The sequence below is a fragment of the Pristiophorus japonicus genome, chromosome 5 (genome assembly GCF_044704955.1).
Source record: "Pristiophorus japonicus isolate sPriJap1 chromosome 5, sPriJap1.hap1, whole genome shotgun sequence".
Classification (NCBI taxonomy): Eukaryota; Metazoa; Chordata; class Chondrichthyes; family Pristiophoridae; genus Pristiophorus; species Pristiophorus japonicus.
The window spans coordinates 60,441,649-60,468,839 of NC_091981.1; the positions used below are offsets into that span (position 1 = coordinate 60,441,649).

A 27,191-nucleotide genomic window follows, 5' to 3' on the forward strand; every position below is an offset into this window, starting at 1 on the left:
GGCACCACACCTGTAGTGAGCGAGGATTGAAAGAACAACATACATCTCTCCAGGATGACAAATATTGCCCAGCTCAGATTAAAGCAGGAAAGGTCATCTCCGACTGCCCGTGTTATCATTGCCAGTTGTTGTGCTTCACAACAACAACTTGTATTTATATAGCACCTGTAACATATTAAAATGTCCCAAGGTGCTTCACAGGAGTGTTATAAAACAAAATTTGACACCGAGCATAAGGAGAAATTAGGGCAGATGACCAAAAGCTTGGCCAAAGAGGTAGGTTTTAAAGAATGTCTTAAAGGAGGAACGAAAATCATGTTTATGTTTTTGGCACAAGGCAACATTTCTGCGTTAGCGGCTAATTCACGACTCTGAAATTCTCATACCTAGGATTTGCCTTGTTGGCAACTCTGAACACATAACAACAACTCACATTTGTGTGGCGTCTCTAACATAGAAAAATGTGCTTTACAGATGTGTGTGGAAGAATCCGGTGGCAAGCCACAGCAGGGGAGATTAGCCAGGGTGACCATAAGCTTGGTCAAAAAGGTGTTTAGAAGTTTTAAGAAGAGTCTGAAAGGTGCAGAGGAAGGTAGATGGTTTTAGAGAGGACATTCCCTAACTGAATGGAACCTAGGTACAGCTGCCGAAAGTATGTTCCTTAATGTATCATTTAACTCTTATTGAATATTATTATTTTACTTGTGGAATGCTTAAGTCCTTTCATGAGGAGCTGGATGTCTACCAATGCTCATTTAATCAATTCAAAATATTCAATTTTTTACCCCAGGCCTGTGAAAGCATTGACGTACTGGTGAGTCTGTGCCAATCGGAGAGAGAAGTTCTACGGCAAGCTGCTGCTGAATCACTCCTCTCACTAGGTGAGTCCTCTTCCTTATGGGCGAGCCACACAGTATATAGGGCTCAATTATCCCCAAAGCTGTTTTTTGGCGTACTTGAAGAGTTACGCCCGTTATTTTAGGCCCAAGTACGCCAAAAAAAAATCATCCACGTTTCCCCGTTTGAATTCTTCATTTTGACGCCGCCTAGCCTGTTGTTTAGTTTTGGGAGTGGAGCCTTGATCTGTGCCAAAAAGATCGGGTTGCCATGGTAACCAGGGACATAATGCGGGCTGAGGCTGGAAAGTGAAACATACAGCCAGCTCACAGCAACCTGCACAAGCACATTGCACATTGCAGCAACTTACCTCCATTACATTATTAAAGTGCAGTGACAAACATCTATCTCCCCTCCTACACCCTCCACCTGATCCCGGACCTCACTCCTATCCCAGGCTGAATGGCCTCATCCCTCCCGGTCCCCGCTCCTATCCCAGGCCGAATGGCCTCCCGCTGCCAGTCCTCGCACCTATCCCTGGCTGAATGGCCTCCTGATGCCGGTCCCCACACCTATCCCAGAACGGTATCCTCCCTCCTGGTCCCCGCTCCTAACTATGCCCGAAAGGCTTCCCCCCTCTCTCTCCCACTCTCTCTCACCTCTCTGCTTCTGCTGTCCAGGCCTGGAACTGCATCTGCTGCACTGATTTACTTACTTGTGCCGATTTTCTTAACTCACCAGAAGGTTTTTCCACAGAGGCCACATACGTGGTCCTAAGAAGAATTGCAGTAAATTGGAGCTGGCCAAACTTGTTTAAATGGCCTGAATTGCCACCGGTGGCAGGTTACGTCCCCTACGACACACAAAAAAACTAACCTAAAAAAATCATAACTAACTGAGTTATGCTGGTGCACATTGATTGGGGAAACTTATGCTTTTTAACTTAGGCCAAAAAAATGCGCAAATCACTGGGGAAAGTTGAACCCATAGATCTTAGCTCAACATTATATTCAACATTTGATAATGGTTTACCAAACAATTTGGGCCAGATTTTACAATCTAGTGCTCTGGCTGTCAGGTTTTTCGGGTCAGCACAGCAATTGGAAAATTGGCCACAGAGGTTAGTGCAGCAGATTAACAGCCCACCTGATTATCCGACCATGGAAATTAATGGATGGAAGGTCAGGCAGGTGGGCTAGGAGTCAGGTGCATGAATCCACTCGCCTGATATTATGTTTGGTGCTTTTGTCATGCAGATCTCGGGGCACTAAACTGTAAATCCTGCCCATTTCTTTTTGAAGGCAGTACTGTCCCTTGTTGTATATGCACCATAAACCCACCACATGCACATTGGGGCCATTGTAATGTTCAATGTATTGAAAATATTTGCACATCACACTCCCAACTAATTGCAAAAGAATCATTCTCATATTCCTCACTTCTTCCTTCCCCTAGGAGAAGAAGGTCGCTTGGCTTACGAGCAGCTGGACAAGGTCCCTCAGGAAATAGTGCGACTTGCAGGAAGACGAGGAAATGCAGTCAGCACTGCTTTCTGAAAAATAAACTCCGCAATGCACCTCAGTATTAGGGAATGCCCAGATGGATGGTAGCTGCACAAATTCTGCTCTAAGGGTGAAAGATATGCCACAGTGGCAGATCAAAGAGAAGCAGGACTGCACACCCAGAACAAAACATCTTTCACCAGACAAAAACTGCCGTCCCCAACAACAGTCGAACCACGTCGCGATTGATGACATCATCCAAAGAGAAAGCAAACACATCAACAAGTGTCATTTCATTCAAACATTCTTTTACCAAAGTTATTTGAACTTCACAGAAATCACTTTATTTTGTGTTAATTTATTTAGAATTAATTGAAATGTTTTAACTACTGAAGTTCTCGTTTCCTTCCATTATTTTTGAGATCACACTGGCATTATTTTTTTTTTCATTTGCACATTTTTGAGATGGATTATCAGGGTACACAATGTATATATTGCATCTCTAGTTAATGTATTCTTATTTTCTATTAGCTTTCTGGTGTCCCCCGGCCTTGTTTTGGCTGTATAGGTGAGACAAAAGCCAAAAGGACATAGGGCCTGAGAAAGGGAGAGTGCGATGGAAGTGGGATTGGTCCTTTGAGGCAGTGTTTCAGCCATTAGAATTTAGAAGCAAAAAATGTTCCACAGAAGACGACAATCATCATATACAGAAGGCAGTACCTGTGGATATTGAACGTGTAATATACTTAAAATACCCCTTCCTGCGAGGCTTGATCTCTTCCTCCAAACACGCTGCAAATGGAGCTGAGAGGTTGGTTTTGACATATGTCAGACATGACCGGTTTATTGTAGGACTATGAGACTGGGGTACTAATTTATAAAATGTTATGATGCAGGGTTTACCTGTGGAATGTCAGATTGAACATAAACTGAGGACTACATTGCTTACTAATGAATAGGTGCAGTTGTTAAAGGGGGGTTGCCTTGCTCAAATACTCTATTGTACAATTAAGTCATTTGAAAAAAATAATTTCTTTGCCTTGTCTTTCGGAAGAAAAAGCAGCAAATTCTTTGTTTATCTAAATGGCATTTTTAAAATAAAATTTCAAATATGCATTTTGTCTTCATTACTACGTCTTTATATCATAATTAAAACTAAACATTTATTCATGCCAGACACTAAACTGAGGTAAAAATGATGGATTTAAACAAATGGACTTTGGGGGGGCCGAAATTGCCCCTTTCCTGAAGGCCACTTAACATCGGGAAGCGGCGGCCATGCTGCAGAGTGCAATGGCCGCCGACTTTCTGTGTAATGGCCGCCATTATCAAAATTCTGCTCCCGTGTTTTCCCGGCGGTGCCCTGCTCCCTTCCTTACCACTCTGCTGCTGCCGATCTGTGTTAAGTGCGTCATCACAGTGCGCACCGCCAATCTACCCTCCCGATGGCGAAATTCTGCCGTGAAAATCTTCAGCCCACCTGGTGATGCCAAAATCTGCTGTTTCCTGGTAGTCCAGTGAGGCTGTGGCATTCTGCAATGGTGGTGTGGCTTCCCTTAAAGGGGAGGATGCACTGCCGATGCCGCCATGTTTTTTTTTTGTTGGCCGATAATTATGCCCCCGGGTTTGGCCGGGCCGCCAACAGGCAGCCTAGCACGTCCTCTTGAGCGCCAGGCTGCTGGACCAGCCGAAACCCTCCCCGGTGTCCCAGTGGACCGAAGTTTAAAGATCATGGAGGCTCTCCCCTTTAAGTGAAGGGGAGAGCCTTGGTGATGCAGCGCCGTAATGGCGTCATCGCAGCCGCCACTCCACACCGCCCTCAGCTTCCGCTCCTCAGGTGTTGGCACCACCGCATAACAGCCCCCATTAAGAGCGATTTCCGGATCTGAATTAAAAAAAACACTAAAGATCGTAATTTCGCTCAAGAGACCACCTCAAACACCACGGTGGTAAAAAAAACATTGAAATGGGGTTCGTGAACCCCGTTTTGGGCGGGGGGCAATTTCGGCCCCTGATTCTTTTAATGGTTTATTGGGGTAAACACATGGCTTCCTGTAGCACTGAGTCATGGGGGGAATTTTAACATGGATGAATGGATGGGAGTGGGTGTGGGTGGGGGTTTAAATACGCAAACATTCCAAGTATGTTGGGAATTCGGCTCCAACCCGCTGACTTCCCAGTTTTACTGAGGTGAGACAATGGATGGGCAGCCGACCCACTCCCAGGAGGCGGGTTGGCATTTTAAACATGTTAATCAGGCCGGAAGCCTTGGATTTAATCTGCTTTGCAGTTTTTGCTATGACCGCCCGGTTTTCCCAGGCCTCTGGAAACCCGACAGCTGAAGCGAGGCGAGGACAGCCTTGGGGTTCATGCCAGAAGCAGGAGTGCTTCCTCTCCACTTCCCAAGCTCCCCCACAAGCTTCCCATACAAATCCCACCCTGGGGTCGGGGATCAGACCGACCTGATCCTGCGGCCTCCCCCAGAGGACTCCCCATCCAACTGGAAGCCAAGCCTGAATTCAGGGCGGGCAACCTGTCAAGGGAAAGAGTCGTAAACCGTGGAGTTAAATCTCCACAATATGTGGGGAAATCTGTCTGAAACTCTGTACCCCCACCCCGCCTACACAACCCACCCCAGTAAATATCCAACACATAAAGGAGAGCAATCTTGAAGCCTTTGGAGTCAGGGAGCACTCCTACTACTCCTGGCTCCATAAGAAGGTTTTAAAAAAAAATTGTTTTCAATTTACCTCTCGTTGTTTGCCATGGCATCGCTAAAGAATCCAGCTGTGGAAAAGCTATCCAATTAGTCCCACTCCCCTGCTCTTTCCCAATAGCCCATAAATGTTTTCCCTTCAAGTATTTATCCAATTCCCTTTTGAAAGTTACTATTTCAGGTGGTGTATTCCAGATCACAACAACTCGCTGTTTAAAAAAAATGTTTCCTCATGTCACCTCTGGTTCTTTTGCCAATCACCTTAAATCTGTGTCCTCTGGTTGCTCCTTGGTATCCTGGCCAATATTTATCCCTCAACAAACATCACTAAAACCAATTATCTGGTCATTTGATTTCATTGCTGTACGAGGGACCTTGATGAGTGCAAATTGGCTGCTGCCAACATTACAACAACTACACTTCAAAAGTATTTAATTGGCTGTAAAGTGCATGGAACATTCTGTGGTTGTGTAAGGTGCTATATAAATGAATATTTTTTTGCTTTTAACAGCCTTCACTATCATTGTTCAGGCTTATACATAAAGAACGGCTAGTTGGTTAAGATACTTGAGAGGGAATTCTCCTCTTTGGGGCAGAGTTATGGCAGGGTCATCTGTTTCCACTTCAGCCTTGACCCATGTATCTGACTCAGGACTTGTGTGCATGGTGATCTCCATGGGGTATTGCCCATCAAGGGAGGGGAGATGAAGGGATTCGGAGGAAGGAGGGGGAGGACCTGTCGGGAATGGTGGCAAGCTTTCTTTAAATAAGGGGTCGGCAGGATGTGGAGCCAATTTATATGTTATGGGAGCAGGTAGACCTGGCATTATGGCTAGCTGTTAGTTCTAAAGGGGACCAGTGCTTCAGTGGAGGGCTTGACGGCACAATTTTCTCCAGTTTCTCTCTGATCTCCCCTCATTACCTCTCTAAGCTCATCCTGTCCATGAGACCCACTTCTTGCTCCCTTGACCCTATTCCCACCCAATTTCCTTTTCTGGCTCCTGTAGTGTATTTGCTTCATGGGTTCTTTGCTTAAGGATTCATAGCAGCATATTTGCTGTAAAGAACTAGCTGATTTATTCGCAAAGGTTTAACAATGAAACTTAAGACTATTAGTTCATCCACCAGGCTCACAACTGCCCACCTCATCGTGGAGAACCTGAACTCAATTAACTGGGGTTTTATTGAATCTTGTGAACATCATGTGACTGGCTAAGCCACTCACAGTGCAACAGCTCCACAAGCCTGTGAGCATGCTCACAAGTGCATACATTACACTGCTCTTTTATTTTCGAAGCAAGATATTTACTGTTGTAGTTATTTATACAATATTTTAAAAGATTACTTATCTACATCATGATTACAATTTTACAAATTCAACTGCTGGACCCGAGTATCTTGTTGTAAGCTTATAGCTCCCTCCCACTCAGACCTCCATTTCTTTGCAATGGGCTGGCCATGCCCATTTTCTATATTCTCCTTTGGCTCAGGAGACTGGCTTGGGGAATTTCTGTTTTCAGGGCGTGTGGCCCAGGATTCCTGACCTCTATCTTCCTGTGCCGTCTTGAGCTTCCTTGAAACCCTTACATCAGTCCTGGTGTTAGCTTTCTTCCTAAGATCTTGATATTCCCAGTTAGCTATATCCTGTTTAGTTGGTTTGCATTTTCTCACTGATCTTCTCAGCTGAACCCCAACTCCAGTTCCCCCCGCAGAAGATATAGAGCCTCTGCGAGATTGTCCCATACCCGCAGAACCGTCTTCAGTCGGCTGCATCTGAGTCGGTGGGGATATGCATGTTGTGTTCGTTGGAATACTTAGACCTGCCAACTTACTTTGATCATTGTCTAAGTCAGACTCATAATCACATGCCCATGGTGCAGAAGGTTCATCATTCGCCAAAACCATTTGATGCACATGAACCTTCCAGATGTAGTCACCAATTTTGACTAAGTACTGTTTGGTGCCACATACCCGAATAATTGTACCAATGTCTCATTTGCATGGGCTTGCCCTTTTTGACAGACTGAGAACTCTGACCTGATCATCCTTCTGAGAGCACTACTCTTTGATAATGACGATTCTGCATCGATCGTGCCTTTTCTACCTTATCAATTCAGTTGCAATAAACTGAGACGCGTCCTCAGCCTACGCTTCATCAATAATTCAGCAGGTGCATACCCTGTTGTAGAATGGGGTGTAGTTCTGTGTTTCAAAAGAAAATTCACTAACCTATGCTTCATGCTCACCGATGATCCAGCCTGTAAAATTTGTTTCCGCAAAACACCCTTGGCAATCCTGACCGACCTTTCAGCTGCACCATTTGGCAAGTAAAATCAAGGAAAACCGAAAGATGTTTTATAAATACATTAAGAGCAAGAGGATAACTAAAGAAAGAATAGGGCCTATTAGAGACCATAAAGGTAACCTGTGTGTGGAGGCAGAGACGTGGGCATGGTTCTTAATGAATACCTTGTGTCTGTTTTCACAAAGGAGAGGGGCGATGCAGACATTGCAATCAGGGAGGAATGTGAAATATTAGATGAAATATTAAGTACTATGATTTATATTATATTAAATATTAAGCAAGTATTAAGGGGTTAGCAACTTTGAAAGTGAATATATCCCCAGGCCCGGATGAAATGTATCCCAAGGCTGTTAAGAGAAGTGAAAGAGGAAATAGCAGAGGCTTTCACCATCATTTTCCAATCGTCTTTGGCTGCAGGTGTGGTGCCAGACGACTGGAGGACTGCTAACGTGGTACCTTTATTTAAAAAGGGAGAAAGGAATAGACCGAGTAATACAGGCCAGTCAGCCTAACCTCGGTGGTGGGAAAATTATTGGAAAAAATTCTGAGGGACAGGTTAAATCTTCATTTAGAAAGACACGGATTAATCAAGGACAGTCAGCATGGATTGGTTAAGGGAAAATCGTTCTGACTAACTTGATTGAATTTTTTGAGGAGGTAACATGGAGGGTCAATGAGGGTAGTGCGTTTAATGTAGTTTACATAGATTTTAGCAAGGCTTTTGATAAGGTCCCACATGGTAGACTGGTCATGAAAGTAAATGCTCATGGAATCCAGGGCAAAGTGGCAAGTTGGATCCAAAATTGGCTCAGAGGCAGGAAGCAAAGGGTAATGTTTGATGGGTGTTTTTGTGACTGGAAGGCTGTTTCCAGTGGGGTTCCGCAGGGCTCAATACTAGGTCCCTTGCTTTTTGTGGTGTATATCAATGATTTAGACTTAAATGTAGGGGGTATGATTAAGAGGTTTGCAGATAATACTAAATTCGGCTGTGTGGTTGACAATGAAGAAGAAAGCTGTAGCCTGCAGGAAGATATCAATGAACTGGTCAGGTGGACAGAGCAGTGGCAAATGGAATTCAATCCAGAGAATTGTGATGTAATGCATTTGGGGAGGTCTAACAAGACAAGTGAATACACATTAAATGATAGGGCACTGAAAAGTGTAGAGAAACAAAAGGACCTTGGAGTGTATGTTCACAGATCGCTGAAGGTAGCAGGATAGGTGGATAAGGTGGTTAAGAAGGCAAACGGAATACCTATATTAGCCGAAGCATAGAATACAAGCGCAGGGAGGTTATGCTTGAACTATATAAAACACTAGTTAGGCCACAGTTAGAGTACTGCATGCAGTTCTGGTCACCACATTACAGGAAAGATGTGATTGCACTAGAGAGGGTACAGAGGAGATTTACGAGGTTGTTGCCTGGATTGGAAAATATTAGCTAGGAGGAAAGATTGGATAGCCTGGGTTTGTTTTCTTTGGAACAGAGGAGGCTGAGGAGAGATCCTATTGAGGTGTATAAAATTATGAGGGGCCGAGATAGAGTAGATAGGAAGGACCTATTTCCCTTAGCAGAGGGGTCAACAACCAGGGGGCATAGATTTAAAGTAATTGGTAGAAGGTTTAGAGGGGATTTGAGGGGGTATTTATTCACCCAGAGGGTGGTGGGTGTCTGGAACTCATTGCCTGAATGGGTGGTAGAGGCAGAAACCCTCATCTCATTTAAAAAGTACTTGTATATGCACTTGAAGTGCCATAATCTAGAGGGCTATGGACCAAGAGCTGGAAATTGGGATTAGGCTAGATAGCTCTTTGTTGGCCGACGTGGACATGATGGCCTGAAATGCCGTCCTTCCGTGCCATAAACTTCTATGATTCTATGGTTGGTTTCTCCTTGAACCAATGTAATTCTTGTGCTGGTGGTCCTCTCACCATGGTGATAGGTAAGGAACTGACCCATTGACAATGAAGGAATTGCAATTTATATATAAATCAAAGTGGTGGGTAACTTTGGGGGTAAGCTTAGAGATTATAGTGTTCTACAAGAGCAAAATACTGTGGATGCTAGAAATCTGCAATAAAATCAAAAAATGCTTGAAATACTCAGCAGGTTAGGCAGCATCTGTGGAGAGACAAGAGTTTCAGGTCGATAACCTTGCGTCAGAATTGGAAACAGTTAGAGATGTAACAGATTTTAAGCAAGTGCAGTGGCAGGGAAAGGGAGGAAGGGAGGAAAAAACAAGAAGGAAGGTCTGTAATGTGGTGGAATGCAGGAGTGATTTAAAGGCCTGATTGTACAAAGCAAAAGGAGATAGTAATGGGACAAGTAAAGAAACAAAAGATGGGTCGAGTAGAGGTGTAAATCAGTACAGCAGAATCATCAACAGCTGCCATCTGAAAAAATAGGGGCAGAGGTTATGGTCTGAAATTGTTGAATTCGTTGAGTCCAGAGGCTGTAAAGTGCTTAATCGAAAGATGAGGTACTGTTCCTCGAGCTTACATTGAGCTTCATTGAAGCAGTATAAGAGACCTAGGACAAAGGGATCAGAGTGGGAGTGGTGTGGAGAATTAAAGTGACAGGCGACCAGAAGCTCGGGGTCACGCTTGTAGACTGAATGGAGATGTTCCGCAAAGCGATCACCCAATCTGCGTTTGGTTCCCCCCAATGTAGAGGAGGCTGCATCTTGAGCAGGGAAGACAGTATACTAAGTTGCAAAAAGTACAAGTAAACATGTGGTTTCACCTGGAAGGAGTGTTTGGGGTCCTGGGCGGTGGTAAAAGGGCAGGTGTTGCATCTCCTGCGCTTACATGGGAAGGTGCCGTGGAAGGGGAGGGGGTGTATGGGGTTAATGAGGAGTGGACTAGGGTGTCGCAGAGGGAGCGGTCCCTTCTGAATGCTGAAAGGGAAGGGGAGGCAAAGTGATTTGGTGGTGGGATCACGCTGGAGGTGGCCGAAATGGTGGAAGATGATCTGTTGAATGTGGACGCTGGTAGAATGAAATGTAAGGACAAGGTGAACCCTATCATGGTTCTGGGAGGGAGGGCAAGGAATGAGATCAGAGGTATGGGAAATGGAATGGACACAGTCAAGGGCCATGTATAAAGTTATATAAAGTCACCTAAAGCCTGGTACAATCCATATGATCTGTAACTATCAGCAATATATTTTTACTTATAACTTAAGGCATGAGATTATTTAATCTTCCCTATTCTTGGGAAGATTTTAACTCTACCCACCCAGTGGAATGGGGCAGGTGTGTGGGTGGTTAAAGTGGCAGTCAGACACTTCCTGCTTTGTTCCTGATGTGTTAGTTCTCGCTACCATTTTAATTACCATAATTTTGGTAGCTTTGCAGGCAGACAGGGGTATTAATATTTAGACGTTGGGGTTCGATTATGTCATTTAGGCTGCAATGTCGTTTTTACTCATAGTCCCTGGCTGTGGCGGATTCTTGTCGCTGAAGTCCCATTCCCATCTACTGGCCAGATCATGATTCCGGTTGCCTTAAGGGGGAGTCTATGCTGCAACATGGCAATGAAGCCCGAAGTTAAAATGGCCAGAACTTTACTCCCGCCCCTGCACCACACCCGAGTTAAAATTGGGTTTTTACTATAAGTTTCAATCTCGCTTATAATGCCAGATCGTTGACAGAAAAAGAAGGTAGCACAAATGGATTAAATTCTGAACCAAAGGTGACATGAGGAAAATCTTTTTTACGCAGCGAGTGGTTAGGATCTGGAATGCATCGCCGGAAAGGGTGGTGGAGGCAGACTCAATCGTGGTTTTCAAAAGGGAATTGAATAAGTACCTGAAGGAAAACATTTGTAGGGCCATGGGGAACAGTTGGGGGAGTGGGACGAGCTGAAGTGCTCTTGCAGAGAGCTGGCACGGGCTCGACGGGCCGAATGGCTTCCTTCTGTGCTTTAACCATTCTATGATCATAGTCGATGTATTTACCGAGGCGTATGAAAGCATGGGCTTTACGCTAAACATTAGTAAGACAAAGGTCCTCCACCAGCCTGTCCTCGCCGCATAACACTGCCGACCAAACATCAAGATCCACGGCATGGCCCTGGACAACTTGGACCACCGCCCCTATCTCGGGAGCCTCCTATCAACACGAGCAGGCATTGATGATGAGATGTAACACCGCCTCCAGTGCGCCAGTGCAGCCTTCGGCCGCCTGAGGAAAAGAGTGTTTGAAGATCAGTCCCTCACAACTGTCAACAAGCTCATGGTCTACAGGGCCGTAGTAATACCCGCCCTCCTGTATGGCTCAGAGACGTGGACCATGTACAGAAGACACCTCAAGTCGCTGGAGAAATGCCACCAGCGATGTCTCCGCAAGATCCTGCAAATCCCCTGGGAGGACAAACGCACAAACATTAGCGTCCTCATCCAGGCCAACATCCCCAGCATTGAAGTACTGACCACACTTGATCAGCTCCACTGGGCAGGCCACATAGTCCGCATGCCAGACACGAGACTCCCAAAGCAAGCGCTCTACTCGGAACTCATCCACGGCAAACGAGCCAAAGGCGGGCAGAGGAAACGTTACAAGGACACCCTCAAAGCCTCTCTGATAAAGTGCGTCATCCCCACTGACACCTGGGAGTCATTGGCCATAGACAGCCCTAAGTGGAGGAAGTGCATCCGGGAGGGTGCTGTGCTCCTCGAGTATCGTCGCCGAGAGCATGCAGAAATCAAACACAGGCAACGGAAGGAGCATGCGGCAAACGAGGCTCCCTGCCCACCCTTTCCCTCAACGGCCTGTGACAGAGACTGTGGTTCTCGTATTGGACTGTACAGCCATCTGAGAACTCATGCTAAGAGTGGAGGCAAGTCTTCTTCAATTTCGAGGGACTGCCTATGATGATGATGAAAGCACAGTTGTTAGCCCACTCACATACGGTAGTCGCAAATTGGGAATTGTGTTTCTGATGTTCATGGAGGGAAGCAAAATTAAACAAAGTAAGTGAGATTTGATTAGAACCATACATTTACTTGCTCTCTGTAAAATAAAACAGCTTACCGATTCAAACCTGGCCTCATCTCACTAAAATATCTTCAGTATATCCACCGAAAGATTGGAGAAGCACATGTGAGAGCATTTGTGAAAGACACAAATCCAGCTCAGAATGCACAGAGATCCCATTGTTACATCCCTAGGTTATGTTACAGTGCCATTAGATATTGGGCAGTATGGGCACACTCCTGAATACTTGGCCCAGATTGTCCGGGGCCTATGACCAAGCATACACAGCGTACACGGTTATAAGTGCCCCTCAAGTTCCGGGATTCCAGATGCGCGAAAACCCAGAAATTGTGATCTGTCAAGTTTCAGCATAACAGATCATATAATCCGCAGGAAATGGACATTCGTTGGCGCAGGGTTGGTCTATTTGCACCACTAATACCCAGCAAATGGCCACGAAAAGTTTATATATTTTTAATTATTTTTGAGCGATTTGATAGATAAGTGTCTTGCAAATGTTTTATGAATTTTTTTCCCAATCTTTTTGGTGTTTTTGCCCCCTCCCAAGGCCTGTCTCGCAGCGGTGTTGGCCTTGGAATAAAGTTACCGAAATTGACGGTTTGCACCGAACCCTCGTGCAATACCGATTATTACCGCTGCGCAAATTAAAGGTTGAATGTCCGACCTACTAGCGGTAACGAAGCGAAAACGGTAATTTTAGCGAAAAAATACTGTTTTCGAAAACTGAATTTCTAGCCGTAAGGGTTTACATAAATATTAAAATCATTTTTTAAAAATCAGTTAAACATTCAAAGATCTTTAAAATTAGTTTAGGTTATTTTTGGCCCCTTTAAAATTGTTTACATTTATTTTTCAAAAAAATAAATTTTTGTTTTAAATGTTTAATTAAATTGTATTTTAATTAACTTTGAACCTGTGAGTATTTTTATTGCAGAGTTGTGAAATGTTATTTATTAGTTGATTTCTATTATGCTTATGGGGATTCCGTGCGTAAATGGAATTCCCATAAGCTTAACGGGAATCCCCCTTTGTGATTTACCGGGCCTGGCCCATGTATCCCAGGGACACCTGCGAACCACACGTGGGCCTTGTCACAGGCCTAGGAGCGCGAGTCTTCGTAGGTCCGGAGACATCAGGTAAGTATGGATTTTACTTGCGGTTCGGAGGCATTCGCCCACAGGAAACCTCCGACCACAATTTCAGGTCCAGTATGTTCAGACTGCTGATCCCAAGAGAATGTCTAAATCAGACTCGAAATTTGGAACAGGTAGATTAGTAGATGGATGGCATTATAGTATTATTTGCTACAAATTTGACTCACAAAATAATAACACCACAAATATAAGTATTGAATATAGTGATTAATTTTCAATGTGTTTCTTTCTGTTTGTAGCTGAGCTTATGAGAAGGCACTCTTAGCAAAATGACTAGCTGGTCCTAGTCAGGACATGGCCTGGTTATTCTTAATTTGGCTTTGGGGTGTGGGTGAAACTGGCAAAGCATCATCCCTAGTAAAGAGTCATCCAAATAGTGTAGGCCTGGAATAAAAACAGAAAATGCTGGAAATCGCAGCGGGTCAGGCAGCATCTGTGGAGAGAAAGTAGCTGAGGTGAATAGCTGTAAGAATAAAAGTGTTTAGTAATGACAAAATTGATTCTGTATATATATATAAATGTTAAAAGTGTAGATTATACAGAAAGGCTGCAGTGTTGAAACAAAATGGATGACTTCCCCAAGTTCATGTCTCCATGGCTTTGAAACTCACCAAATTAGAAAAGGTGTTAATTGGAAAGCCATTAACCTAATCAAAGAATGGCGACAGTCCTCCAGGCAGACACACGTGTGAGGAGAGCCAAAAAGGACTGCCCTGGAACCAAGACCCAATTCTGGGGCTTTCTGAGAAACAATGGACTTAAGGGATATAAAAATGCAAGCGCAAAGCTTGTTCACTCTCTTCTCCATTCTTCTCTTCTCCTTAGCACATGGCTAAAGCAGGACCCCCTCTACAGACAAAGAAGCAGGCCGTGTGCTTTGCCAGAGGGAAGTGACGTATACTTTTTTATACCTTTTTATAAATTATTATTGTAACATTGTATCTGTTGTAACTAAGTCAATCTGTAGGATAGCTGATGACTGCTGATAGATGTGCATGTGTGTGTGTTTAATAAACTATTCCAAATTGTTTTAAAAGAATCACCTTGCTGTCAATGTAATGCCAGAGATTTAGAAATCTTACAAAGCATAGATGCATTTAAGGGGAAGCTGGACAAATACATGTGGGAGAAAGGAATAGATGGATATGTTGATAGAGTGAGATGAAGTAAAGTGGGCGGAGGCTCATTCAGAGCATATACACTGGTATATACCTGTCGTGCAACGTGTTGGTTTCTGTGTTGTACAATTCTATGGGGCCGAAATTTGGCGCACCTATGAGTTTTTACCTGGTTTTACCGCTGGAATCCATAAAGTATGATCGATTTTCAGGACTTTGACATTTTTTCAAAGTCCCACCAGAAGTTGGTTATAGTGGCGGTGAGAGATTGACAGGAAGACGGCTGAGGAGCTGAATTTGGGCCGGGACCGGGACTCCGCCACTGTCAATTGGCAGTGGAGTACTGGTGAAGTCACAGCGCCTGTGCGTCACCACGTGCTCTCCCCTCCGTTAAAGGGAAGAGAATAAATATTTTTTTATCATCGGCCACTGGGCCACCATGGAGGGTTTTGGCCGGGCCAGTAGTCTGGCACCCAAGAGAGAGTGTCAGGCTGCTCGTTGGTGGCCCGGCCGAACCCGTAGGCACTATCTTGCCAGCCAATTGGGAAGTTGGCCGGCAAAAATAAATATATGGCAGCCGTGGCAGTGGGCACTCCCTTTGAAGGGCCGCCATGCTGCTGGGCCACACACACTCTGGACAAGGTGCACCAACAGAAAAAGCTGTCGGGGGCACCGAGCGGTGGGGCATCGATTTTTTAGTTGAATTTCGCTCGATTTATTTTTCAGGTGAGGGAGAGCGGGGGGAGGTGGGGGGGTGCGCGTTCTGATGATGCGCTTGCAATGGTCATCAGATTCAGGGCAGAATTGGGTCCAGGCCGAAAAATCCATGAGCTGAATTTAGGTCAGGACAGCCATTTGATCACAAAGCAGCGGCCACGGGATTCCGCTGAATGGCCGCCGCAAACAGGCAGTCTTTCTGAGACCCTGAATTTCGGCCCCTATGTAATTCCAGTCCTACACTAATATAAACGCAAAATACTGTGGATGCTGGAATCTGGAATAAAAACAGAAAATGCTGGAAATCTCAACGGGTCAGGCAGCATCTGTGGAGAGAAAGCTGTCTCCAAAGCAAGTATATCCTTATGTAAATGTGGAAACCAAAACTGCACACAGTATTCCAGGTGTGGCCTCACCAATACCCTGTACAACTGTAGCAAGACTTCCCTGCTTTTATACTCCATCCCCTTTGCGATAAAGGCCAAGATTCCATTGGCTTTCCTGATCACTTGCTGTACCTGCATACTAACCTTTTGTATTTCTTGCACAAGTACCCCCAGTGTTGTTGGAAATGGGAAACATTTACTGAATGAGATAAATGTTATAAATTTGTTGTGGGGTGGGGTAGGGTGTTTTTTACAGTTATAATTATGATTTTATACAAATGTTCTAATTAAATGTTTTTTATTTCACATAACCTTGTTGTGCATTGTCTCAGATAGCTGCACCGTTACACACTGGTGATTCCTTAACATGAAAGGGGATAATTCAATGTCACTTGAATCAACTTAAACTTTAACTATCACCAAGGTAATGCACACCATTGATTTATGAGCTGCAGACACAGCAGTCTTGCAGCTTTGTAATTACCATCATCGTTACTTCAAGCAAAGTGCTCATTTATGAGCTGCTGATGTAAGAGTCTGGCAGCTATGTAACCACCATGCGGTTCTATGTAACTTTCTGCGGTCTAGAGCGGGGCAGGGGCATGGTTTCATCATCAGCCTGATTGTCTGCCCTGAGGTCGGCGTCCACCTCCTCATCCTCCTCTCTCTCCTGAGGTGGACCGGCTTTTCCTTCTGGCAATTCTTGTCCCCTGCTGATAATCAAGTTGTGCAGCATGGAGCACACCACCACAAATTGAGCTACCTGCTCAGGGTGTTATTGTAACTCACCTCCTAAGGGTCCAGGCATCTAAAGCACTGCTTAAGCACTCCAATAGTATTCTCGACAATATTGCATTTGGCTCTGTGGCTCTCATTGTATCGCTTCTCGGCTTCTGTCTGGGTGTTACACAGTGGGGTCATCAGCCAGGTGGTGAGGCCATATCCTTTGTCACCAAGCATCCAGCATTGACCTTGTGGCTGACTGGTAAACATGTCAGATACAGCACTCTCACGCAGGCTGTGAGCATCATGGATGCTGCCCTGAAATTTTGCATTTACTGCCATTATAATTTGATGGTGGTCGACAACGAGTTGCACATTCAGGGAGTAGAATCCCTTTTGGTTCCGAAAAACCTCTGCATCCTGAAAAGGTGTCCGCATGGTGATGTGCGTACAGTCTATTACTCCCTGCACCTTGGGGAAGTTTGCAATTCTGGAGAATCCTAGAACCCTCTCAGTCTGTGCCTCCCTGGTCATATGGAAGCTGATAAAGTTCATCCTGCGTACGTAAAGGGCTTCAGTGACCTGTCGATGCAGCAATGTGTGGCACGCTAAGATGTAGCGCAAATGTCGTCAGCTGATTCCTGAAAGGAACCCGAAGCATAGAAGGAAAGTGCCACAGTGACCTTGACCTCAACGGATAGTGTGGTCCTGATGGTGCTGGCAGGCTGCACATGTCCCGTGATGAACTGGCATATCTCACTGATAACCTCTTTCCGGAAGCTCAGTCTCCTAAGGCACGTGTTATTGGACAAGTTCAGGTAAGACCGCTTCTCCCTGTAAGTGCGTGGGGTGTAAGTTCTCATCTCCTCAACAGTCTGCCACCTCTTTGATTGGCACACAATGCTCTTTAATATACCTTCTGCCATCTCTAGTCTGCAGTATGTGTGTAGTCATCAAGACAGGCTGAGATATTACAAGCCCCATTACAATAACAATTAGTATTATCACATCATAAGATGTTTGTTCAGATGTTCAAATCACCTTAAAAGAACTCCACAGTACATCAAAACTCCCCAGAAGTTGAAGCAGCCTTTTATATGAACCAATCTCCGATTTACAAAATGGCATTCATACCGCTGGGTTTAGTTCAGGTGAGAGCAACTTTTTCTCAGTGTTTTTTTCGGCGAGCGATATTTTCGGCGATATATGGGCGAGATGCCAAAAGTTATACTTGGCAATATCATGGCGTTAGTTTAACCCACTCTGATCTTTACGGCAGAAAAAAGTGGGCGGGCAGTATTATTAATTCTCGGCGTTAACTACATGCCGAAAGTAATGCTCGGCGATAAGTGAGCAATGCATGGGCGTTAGTTTCCATTTTGTGGCTAAATGGGCGATATCTGGGCGTTATACCTCATCTCAGCAATAAAATGGACGTTAAGTGGGCGGTATCGATGCAAAAAAAAGTGGAAAGTCTGGCCCATAGAAATATTAGGAACAGGAGTAGGCTATTCAGTTTCTCAAGCCTGCCACCGTTAACTATCATGGCTTATTTGCTCCTCATCTCCATTTACCCGCCTTTGCTTCAAATCTGTTTAAACCCTTATCGAGCAAAAATCTATCCATCTAAGTCTTGAAAACTCTAATAGTCTTAGCATCTACAGCCTTCTGGGAAAGAGAGTTCAGGATTTCTACTAACCTTTGTGTGAAAAACTGCTCTCTGATTTCTCTTCTAAATGGCCTAGCACTAATTTTAATTTTATGCCCCCTTGTTCCTGATTCCCCTAGCAGAGGAAGTAATTTCTCCACTTCTACCCTATCAAATCCTCTGACAACAGTCACAGTTATTTTTTCTGAAGCTAACTCACAAACTTGCCAGAGTTATTGATTTCATTGTCACAAATTGCTATGCTGGGATTACATAGAATTAGATAGAATATACAGCCATTCGGCCCAACTAGTCTGTACTGGTGTTTATTCTCCACATGAGTCTCCTCCCATTCCCTCTACCTCATCTCAGCCTTTCAGCATATCTTTCTATTCTCTTTTCTTTCATGTACATGTATAGTTTCCTTTTGAAAGCATCTAAGCTATTTGCGAATTCCACATTCTAACTACTATCTGAGTAAAGTTTTGGGGCCAAAATTGCCCCTCTCCTTAAGGCCTGTTACCATCGCAAATCGACAGCCACGCTGCAGAGTGGAGTGGCCGACAACTTTTCGTGGAATGGCCGCCGCTAGTCCAATTGCCCTTTCGAGGTTTCCCGGATCCTGCCCCCCTACTACTCTGCTGCTGCCAATCCGTCTTAAGTGTGTCATCACAGTGCGCACCGCTGATCTACCCCCTGACGCCGACATTGCCCTCTGAAAATCTTCGTCCCGCCCGGCGGTGCCAAAATCTGTTTTTTCCCGGTGGTCCAGTGAGGCTGTGGCCTTCTGCAATGGTGATGCGGCTTCCCTTAAAGGGGAAGGCGCACTGCTGCGCCGCTGCTGCCATGTTTTTTTTTGGTGGGCCAACTTCCAGGTCAATCCGACAATTATGCCCACGGGTTTGGCCGGGCCGCCAACAGGCAGCCTGGCACCCCCTCTTGGGTGCCAGGCTGCTGGCCCGGCCAAAACCCTCCCTCGAGGCCCAGTGGACTGAAGTTTTAAAATCGCGAAGGCTCTCCCCTTTAAATGAAGGGGAGAACCGTGGTGATGTGGCACCGTGATGATGTCATCGCAGCGGTCACTCCGCACCCCCTCCTCAACTTCCGCTCCTCTCGTGTAGTTACCACCCCCATTAAGAGCGACTTCCGGATCCGAATTAAAAACAACAACAAAGACCGGAATTTCGCTCAAGAAGCGACCTTAACTACAGCTGCGGTAAAAACCATTGAAACGGGGTGTGTGCGCCCCATTTCAGGCGGGGGTGGGTCAATTTATACTCCTTGGATTCTCCCACAAGTGGAAAAATTGGGGGCGAAATTCCCCTGCTGAGTGCCTCCCGTTAGCACCCCCGCGGGGGGGGGGCGGGGGAAGTGGTGCTACCGGCTCTGCAAAATTGAGCGGGAGTTAGGAGAGGCGCGAAACCCTTGCTGGTAGCACCATATGCCGTTACGCCTCTGACGATATCGTCATCGCCGTGCGAGGCAACCCTTTTCGGCCCACAGCAGAAATTGGGTAGCGCCTTATGAAATTGCCATGGGCAATGTCAGTGCCAGCCTCACGGATTTGCGAACCGGGCTGCACTCTGCTCACAATGCCAAATTTTAAAAGGAGGTGCGCGGTGCCATATTGCACTGCCCTCTGACTTACCGGTCCGGCCCCTGTGTTGATTCTCGCGGGGCCCATGCCGCGATCATGCAGTTTTGATGTTGGCTGTGGCCACAGCACCCCCCATCCTGGGCAGCCTAGTGGAGGCCCTGATAACTCTGCAGAGCTCGCAGTGTGCTCTGCCCTTTAACGGAAGGGGAGGGACCTGGGATCGCGTGAGCGCTACGCGGAGAAGCCATGTAGTGCTCCAACTTTTGCCCGGGTATAGCCTCCAAGCCAGCCCCGACAATAGGTAGAGTGCCCGACATTGCGCTTCACTTGCTGTCAGGGGTGGTGACCCCCAATTTAGGTCAAGGGCGGGACTTCTGTGCTGGGCGCAGGAAGTCCAGCTTCGCGAAGGTTACCGCCCCCAAACGGGACGCTTCTGAATTTCACCCCCATTCTCTCTACAACCACCCTGGCCAGCCCATTCATAATTTTAAAGCCCTTTATCAGGCCACCTTTAAGTATTCTCTATTCTAATGAAGAAAGCTCCAACTTGTTCAATCATTCCCGAATTTTTAATTGCTTTGCTGACCTGCAATGCTGCTTTTAATGATTTGTTCACCTGTATCCCCAGCTCCGTTTGCTCTTCTACCCCATTCAGTTTCTTATTTTCGAAGGTGCAGGTGATGTTTCTATCTTTCCTACCGAAGTGCATCACTTCACATTTATCTGTGTTAAAGTTCATTTGCCACTTAACTGCCCAGTCTGCAAGTTTTCTGATATCTACTTGTATTATGTTGCATTCTTCCTCTGTGTTAGCTATATCCCTCAGTTTGGTATGATCTGTAAATTTGAACTCAGAACCACTGGCTTGCTAGTCCAATACCATAACCAATAAGGTATCCTCCCTTATTCTGGCACTAAAAACACTGTGCACTTTTTTTCTACATTTTGTGTGGATGTTCTTGTCCAATTCTATATACCATATGTTCCCAATTACTACTGCTGTACAGCGGGACCTGGAGGTACTTGTGCATGAAACACAGGAGGATAGTATGCAGGTACAGCAAGTGATCAGAAAGGCCAATGGTATCTTGGCTTTTATTGCAAAGGGGATGGAGTACAAAAGCAGGGAAGTCTTACTACAGCTATATAAGGTATTGGTGAGGCCACACCTGGAATACTGTGTGCAGTTTTGGTTTCCATATTTACGAAAGGATATACTTGCTTTGGAGGCAGTTCAGAGAAGGTTCACTGGTTTTGATTCCGGGGATCGGGGGTTGACTTATGAAGAAAGGTTGAGAAGGTTGGGCCTCTACTCATTGGAGTTCAGAAGAATAAGAGGTGATCTTATCGAAACGTATAAGATTATGAGGGGACTTGACAAGGTGGCTGCAGAGAGAATGTTTCCACTGATGGGGGAGACTAGAACTAGAAGGCACGATCTTAGAATAAGGGCTGCCCATTTAAAACAGAGATGAGGAGACATTTCTTCTCTCAGCGGATTGTAAATCTGTGGAAGCTAGGACATTGAATAAAGTTAAGACAGAAATAGACAGTTTCTTAAACGATATGAGGATAAGGGGTTATGGGGAGCGGGCGGGGAAGTGGAACTGAGTCCATGATCAGATCAGCCGTGATCTTATTGACTGGCAGAGTAGGCTTGAGGGGTTGTATGGCCTACTCTTGTTCCTATTTCTTATGTTCTTATGTTCTTATGTTCTTATGTACTGCATTAGTTCAAAACCCCATGAGTATCTGAAATCTATTACTTTATCAGTGATTTTTCATGAGTGACTAGAACTCAACAGACTTATAACCATGAAGGGAAATGTTTATTTGAATATCATAAGTTGCCCGTCTACAGTAAATCTTCTGCTCTCTTGACTGTATTTAGATTTCTGTACTGTGTACATGAGAATTGTAAGACAATCATCGTGTATACCTACTGCCACCTTGTGGAATTAAATATCAAACAAATTACCAATATTTTAGCAAGTGCACTGAGCAAAAGATTTGGCTGCAGAGTACAACTGAATTGTGAGCCCAGTGGGGAGCTGCACTTGAAGAGACTGTGGGTCAGAAATTAGGGTACAACATTGTGGTCTGAATCCTCAGACCCGCACTTCCTTTGAGTGAGGCATGCTCCCAGGAGCAGAGGATGCTGGAATCACTGATTTATTCACTCTCTGAGTTTGAGAATGCACAGGGTGTAAGTGTGTAAGGCTAGTTTACATTCTGAAGAGTGGGAAGTTGAAAAGCATTTTTCTGCCGTGAGTGGAAATATTCACAATAGGCCTTGGCCCCACCTCCCTCCCGCGATGACTCTCTCTCCCCGTCACCACCGAGCCCCGATCTCTGGCTTACCCCCTCCCAAGGTGATGGACGAGTGGGCCAGGGTGTTGTGAAGGAATCGGTTCCTTTGAAATGCTGAAAGGGGAGGGGAAGATGTGTTTGTTGGTGGCATCACGCTGGAGGTGGCGGAAATTGTCATGTATCTTACATTATTATATATAACTGTATCCTAACATACTATACATGACTGTAATAAGATATGACCTGTAACCACCAGCATACCTTACCACCATGGGTGCACTTGCAAGAGACAGGTATATAAGGACAGGTCTCAGGCAAGTGCAGCATTCCAGAGCTGTGAAATAAAGGTGCAGGTCCAGAGTGACCTTGACTTCACTACATGCCTCGTGTGAATCTGTACTGAGGGGACAGGACTTTACAGTGGCGACGAGTTACGGGATTACAGAAGCCACAGAATGGCGAACAACGGATCAGATGAAAAGTACAATGCTGGAGACAATTGGGAGGACTTTATAGAAAGGCTCCAGCAAAGCTTTGTAACCAAAGACTGGTTAGGAGACGACAAAGCAGACAAGGGAAGAGCCCATCTCTTGACCAGCTGTGGCTTGAAAACATACGCTTTAATGAAGGATCTGCTGGCACCCGAGAAACCAGCAAGCAAGTCGTTTGAAGAATTGAGCACACTGGTAAGAGACCACCTGAAGCCAGCGAGCAGCCCACACATGGCCAGACACAGGTTCTACAACTACTGATGCTGTGTGGGCCAGAGCATACCCGACTTCGTGGCTGAACTTCGGAGGTTGGCTAGTTTATGTGAGTTCTCCGATGAACTGAGGAGAGAAATGCTGAGAGACTTTTTCATTGAAGGAATAGGCCACGCAGGCATATTCTGAAAGCTCATAGAGACCAAGAACCTGACCTTAGAGGCAGCAGCACTGGTTGCACAGACATTCTTGATAGGGAAAGAAGAAACGAGGTTGATTTACAATGCAGGTACGACAACTAACGAAATAATGGAACAAGGAGTTCACAGCATTAGACAAGCTGCTACCCCCACACGCAGACAAAACCGGGAGAACAGGCTCTCGACAGCAGGCAGTGGCGCCAGAAGCCATCAAGGGCTACAGGAACGGCCGTTCACACCTCATCAACCCACAATGCGAGCAATCAACTACAAACTGAGAGAAGCTCAAGAGAGATCAACCAGATGCAGCTCATTCTTTGGGAACAATGAAAGCATTCTGTGCTGGAGATGTGGGGGTGGGCACTCGTCAAGGGGATGTCGATTTCAGCAGGCTGTTTGCAGGAACTGTGAATATACAGGGCATTTGGCCCGCATGTGCAAAAAAATGGCAGCTCGGCTGGTGTACGAATCGGATGGGTCGGAAAGCGGACCAGAAGACGGTGGGGACAGTACCCGGGACACTGATGTACAGTGGGTCAACACGATCAATGGCCACTGGCCCTACAACAGGACGCCTCCTATAATGATGAGGGCCCTACTCAACGGGATACCTGTCAACATGGAGCTGGATACGGGAGCGAGTCAATCTCTCATGGGCGTTCAACAATTTGAACAACTGTGGCTGCATAAAAGAAACAGACCAAAACTCACAAGGGTCGACACCAAACTAAGTACCTATACCAAAGAAATCGTACCAGTCCTCGGCAGTGCCATACTCTCTGTCACACACAAAGGGACAGTGAACCGACTTCCCCTGTGGATTGTCCCCGGAGACCCCCCAGCACTGCTGGGGAGAAGCTGGCTGGCAAAACTAAACTGGAAATGGGATGATGTCCATGCCATGTCATTAGAGGAACGGACCTCCTGCTCAACAGTTATAAAGCGATTTGAACATCTCTTTCAGCCAGGTGTGGGGACTTTCAAAGGGGCCAAAGTCAAAATCTACATCACACAGGATGCTAGACCGGTCTATCACAAGGCCAGAGCTGTACCCTATGTGATGAGGGAAAAGATTGAACACGAACTAGACAGACTTCTGCGGGAAGGCATTATATCACCTGTGGAATTTAGCGACTGGGCAAGTCCCATCGTCCCAGTCATGAAGCCTGATGGATCTGTACGAATCTGTGGGGACAACAAATCTACCATAAACAGAGTCTCCCTACAGGACCAGTACCCGCTGCCCAGAGCGGAGGACTTATTTGCCATATTGGCTGGAGGTAAACTTTTCTCAAAACTAGACCTCACATCTGCGTATATGACGCAAGAATTGACCGAAGAATCCAAGCTACTCACCATCATCAACACACATCGAGTCCTTTTCATGTACAATTGATGCCCATTCAGCATCAGGTCGGCAGCTGCCATATCCCAGCGCAACATGGAGAGTCTGCTCAAGTCCATCCCGGGAACGGTTGTATTTCAAGACGACATACTTATCACGGGCAGGGACACCGACTCCCATCTCCGTAATTTGGAGGAAGTACTAAAGCGGTTGGATCGGGTAGGCCTACGAGTCAAGAAATCCAAGTGCCTGTTTCTCGCACCCGAGGTTGAATTTTTGGGCAGAAGGATTGCCGCTGATGGAATCCGCCAAACAGAGTCCAAAACAGAAGCAATTTGCCTGGCACCCAGGCCCCGGAATGTCTCAGAACTACGTGCCTTTCTAGGGCTACTCAATTACTTTGGGAACTTTATGCAGAACTTAAGCACACTGCTGGAGCCTCTCCATGTGCTACTCAGGAAGGGATGCGATTGGTTTTGGGGGGACGCCCAGGAACGCGCCTTCAATAAGGCACGCAACCTTCTGTGTTCCAACAGTGTTTTGACTTTCTTTGATCCAGGTAAAAAGCTAGTTCTCACATGCGATGTGTCAGCGTATGGGGTCGGGTGCGTTTTACAACATGTCAATAGTGCGGGCAAATTACAACCCATAGCTTATGCCTCCAGGTCACTTTCGCGGGCGGAGCGCGGATACGGAATGGTGGAGAAGGAGGCGCTCGCGTGCGTGTACGGTGTCAAAAAGATGCACCAATACCTTTTCGGGGCCAAGTTCACGTTAGAAACCGACCACAAGCCCCTCATGTCCCTCCTATCCGAGAGCAAGGCAATAAACGCCAACGCCTCGGTGCAAATTCAAAGGTGGGCACTCATGCTGGCGTCCTACGACTATACCATAAGGCACAGACCTGGCACAGACAACTGTGCCAACGCGCTCAGCAGGCTACCCCTGGCGACCACGGAAGGGTCTGACGAACAGGACTGTGAGATAGTCATGGCAATCAATGCCTTTGAGTCCACAGGTTCGCCCATGACGGCTCGCCAAATCAGAGCCTGGACGGCCAGCGACCCCACGTTATCCTTAGTAAAAAGATGTGTCCTAACCGGTGACTGGGCAGAGGCTCGCGATGCCTGCCCCGAGGAATTAAAACGCTTTCACAAGCGCATGCATGAGCTATTACTACAAGCAGACTGCCTGATGTGGGGCAGCCAAGTAGTCATGCCTCTGCGAGGCAGAAAGGCATTTGTCTGGGAGCTCCACCGCGAGCACCCGGGGATCGTTCTCATGAAGGCCATAGCCAGATCCCACGTCTGGTGGCCTGGTATTGACGCGGACTTGGAGCTCTGCGTCCGAAGATGCAGCATTTGTGCCCAACTCAGCAATGCCCCCCAAGGAGGCTCCCCTGAGTCCCTGGCCCTGGCCTACCAAACCGTGGTTGCGGGTGCACGTAGACCATGCGGGCCCATTCATGGCCAAAATGTTCCTCGTAGTTGTAGATGCATTTTCAAAGTGGATCGAATGCACCATTTTAAATTCGAGCACAACCTCCACCACTGTGGAGAGCCTCGCAACCATGTTTGCAATGCACGGAATCTCTGACATATTGGTCAGTGACAATGGTCCGTGCTTCACCAGCACAGAATTCCAAGATTTTATAATTGACCACGACATAAATCACGTCAAGACAGTACCGTTCAAGCCGGCCTCCAACGGCCAGGCGGAGAGAGCAGTGCAAATCATTAAACAAGGCATGCTTAAAATCCAAGGTCCCACGCTGCAGGATCGCCTGTCGCGACTGCTGCTGGCATACAGATCTCGTCCGCACTCATTGACTGGGATCCCTCCCGCGCAACTGTTGATGAAAAGGACTTTAAAAACAAGGCTCTCATTAATCCTCCCAGACATTCACGAAATCATTGAGGCAAAGCGCCGTAAGCTGACTGAGTACCATGACAGAAATTCGAGGGGGAGATGGAATGAGATAGGGGACAAAGTGTTTGTACTAAACTATGGCAGGGGTCCCAAATGGCTTGCAGGGACAGTAATGGGCAAGGAAGGAAACAGGCTACTGGTAATACAAATGGACAATGGCAAAACCTGCTGGAGGCATGTAGACCAAGTCAAAAGCAGATTTACCAACAACCAGAGGCAGACTACAATGTGGAACTCGTACCACATCTGGTGGACAGACAGAGGGAACAACCTGAGGAAATGACAATTCCAACAGACAGCCCAGGCGAGTCAACAACAATCACACCAATCAAAACAGACAGCCCAGGTGAGATACCAGCAACCACACCCAAAGAAAAACAGACACCAAAGCAAACAACTGAACCACAACTCAGACGCTCCACGCGAGAGCGTAGACCACCTGAGAGACTGAACCTATAAAGACAATAAGCCTTGGGGGAGGGTGATGTCATGTATCTTACATTATTATATATATCTGTATCCTAACATGCTATACATGACTGTAATAATATATGACCTGTAACCACCAGCATACCTTATCACCATGGGTGCACTTGCAAGAGACAGGTATATAAGGACAGATCTCAGGCAAGTGCAGCATTCCGGTGCTGTGAAATAAAGGTGCAGGTCCAGAGTGACCTTGACTTCACTACATGCCTCGTGTGAATCTGTACTGAGGGGACAAGACTTTACAGAAATGGCAAAGGTAATCCATTGAATGTGGAAGCTGGTGGTATGGAAAGGGAGGACAAGGGGAACTCTACTGTGGTTCTGGGAGGGAGAGGAAGGGGTGAGAGCAGAAGTGCAGGAAATGAGATGGACGCAGTCGAGGCCTCTGTCAACCATGGTGGAGTGGGATCGTTGGTGAAGACAAAGGAAGACATATCAGAAACACTGGTGTGGAAGGTGGCAGTGTCAGAACAGATGCGACGTAGATGGCGAAACCTGGAGTATGGAATAGAAT

The 27,191-nt window shown here is 46.2% G+C and overlaps 1 protein-coding gene across 4 annotated transcripts in view; it reads left to right on the forward strand.

The window, feature by feature from the left end:
• ripor2 (RHO family interacting cell polarization regulator 2) overlaps positions 1–3,455 on the forward strand; it is a 104,119-nt gene extending 100,664 nt beyond the window's left edge. For all 4 annotated transcript variants that reach the window (XM_070880676.1, XM_070880673.1, XM_070880675.1 and 1 more), the window contains 2 exons: positions 791–881; positions 2,293–3,455. In XM_070880676.1, coding sequence (XP_070736777.1) covers positions 791–881; positions 2,293–2,393 — 192 coding nt within the window. In that variant the 3' untranslated portion in view covers positions 2,394–3,455. The remainder of the gene's footprint in view (positions 1–790; positions 882–2,292) is intronic.
• The last annotated feature ends 23,736 nt before the right edge of the window (positions 3,456–27,191 follow it).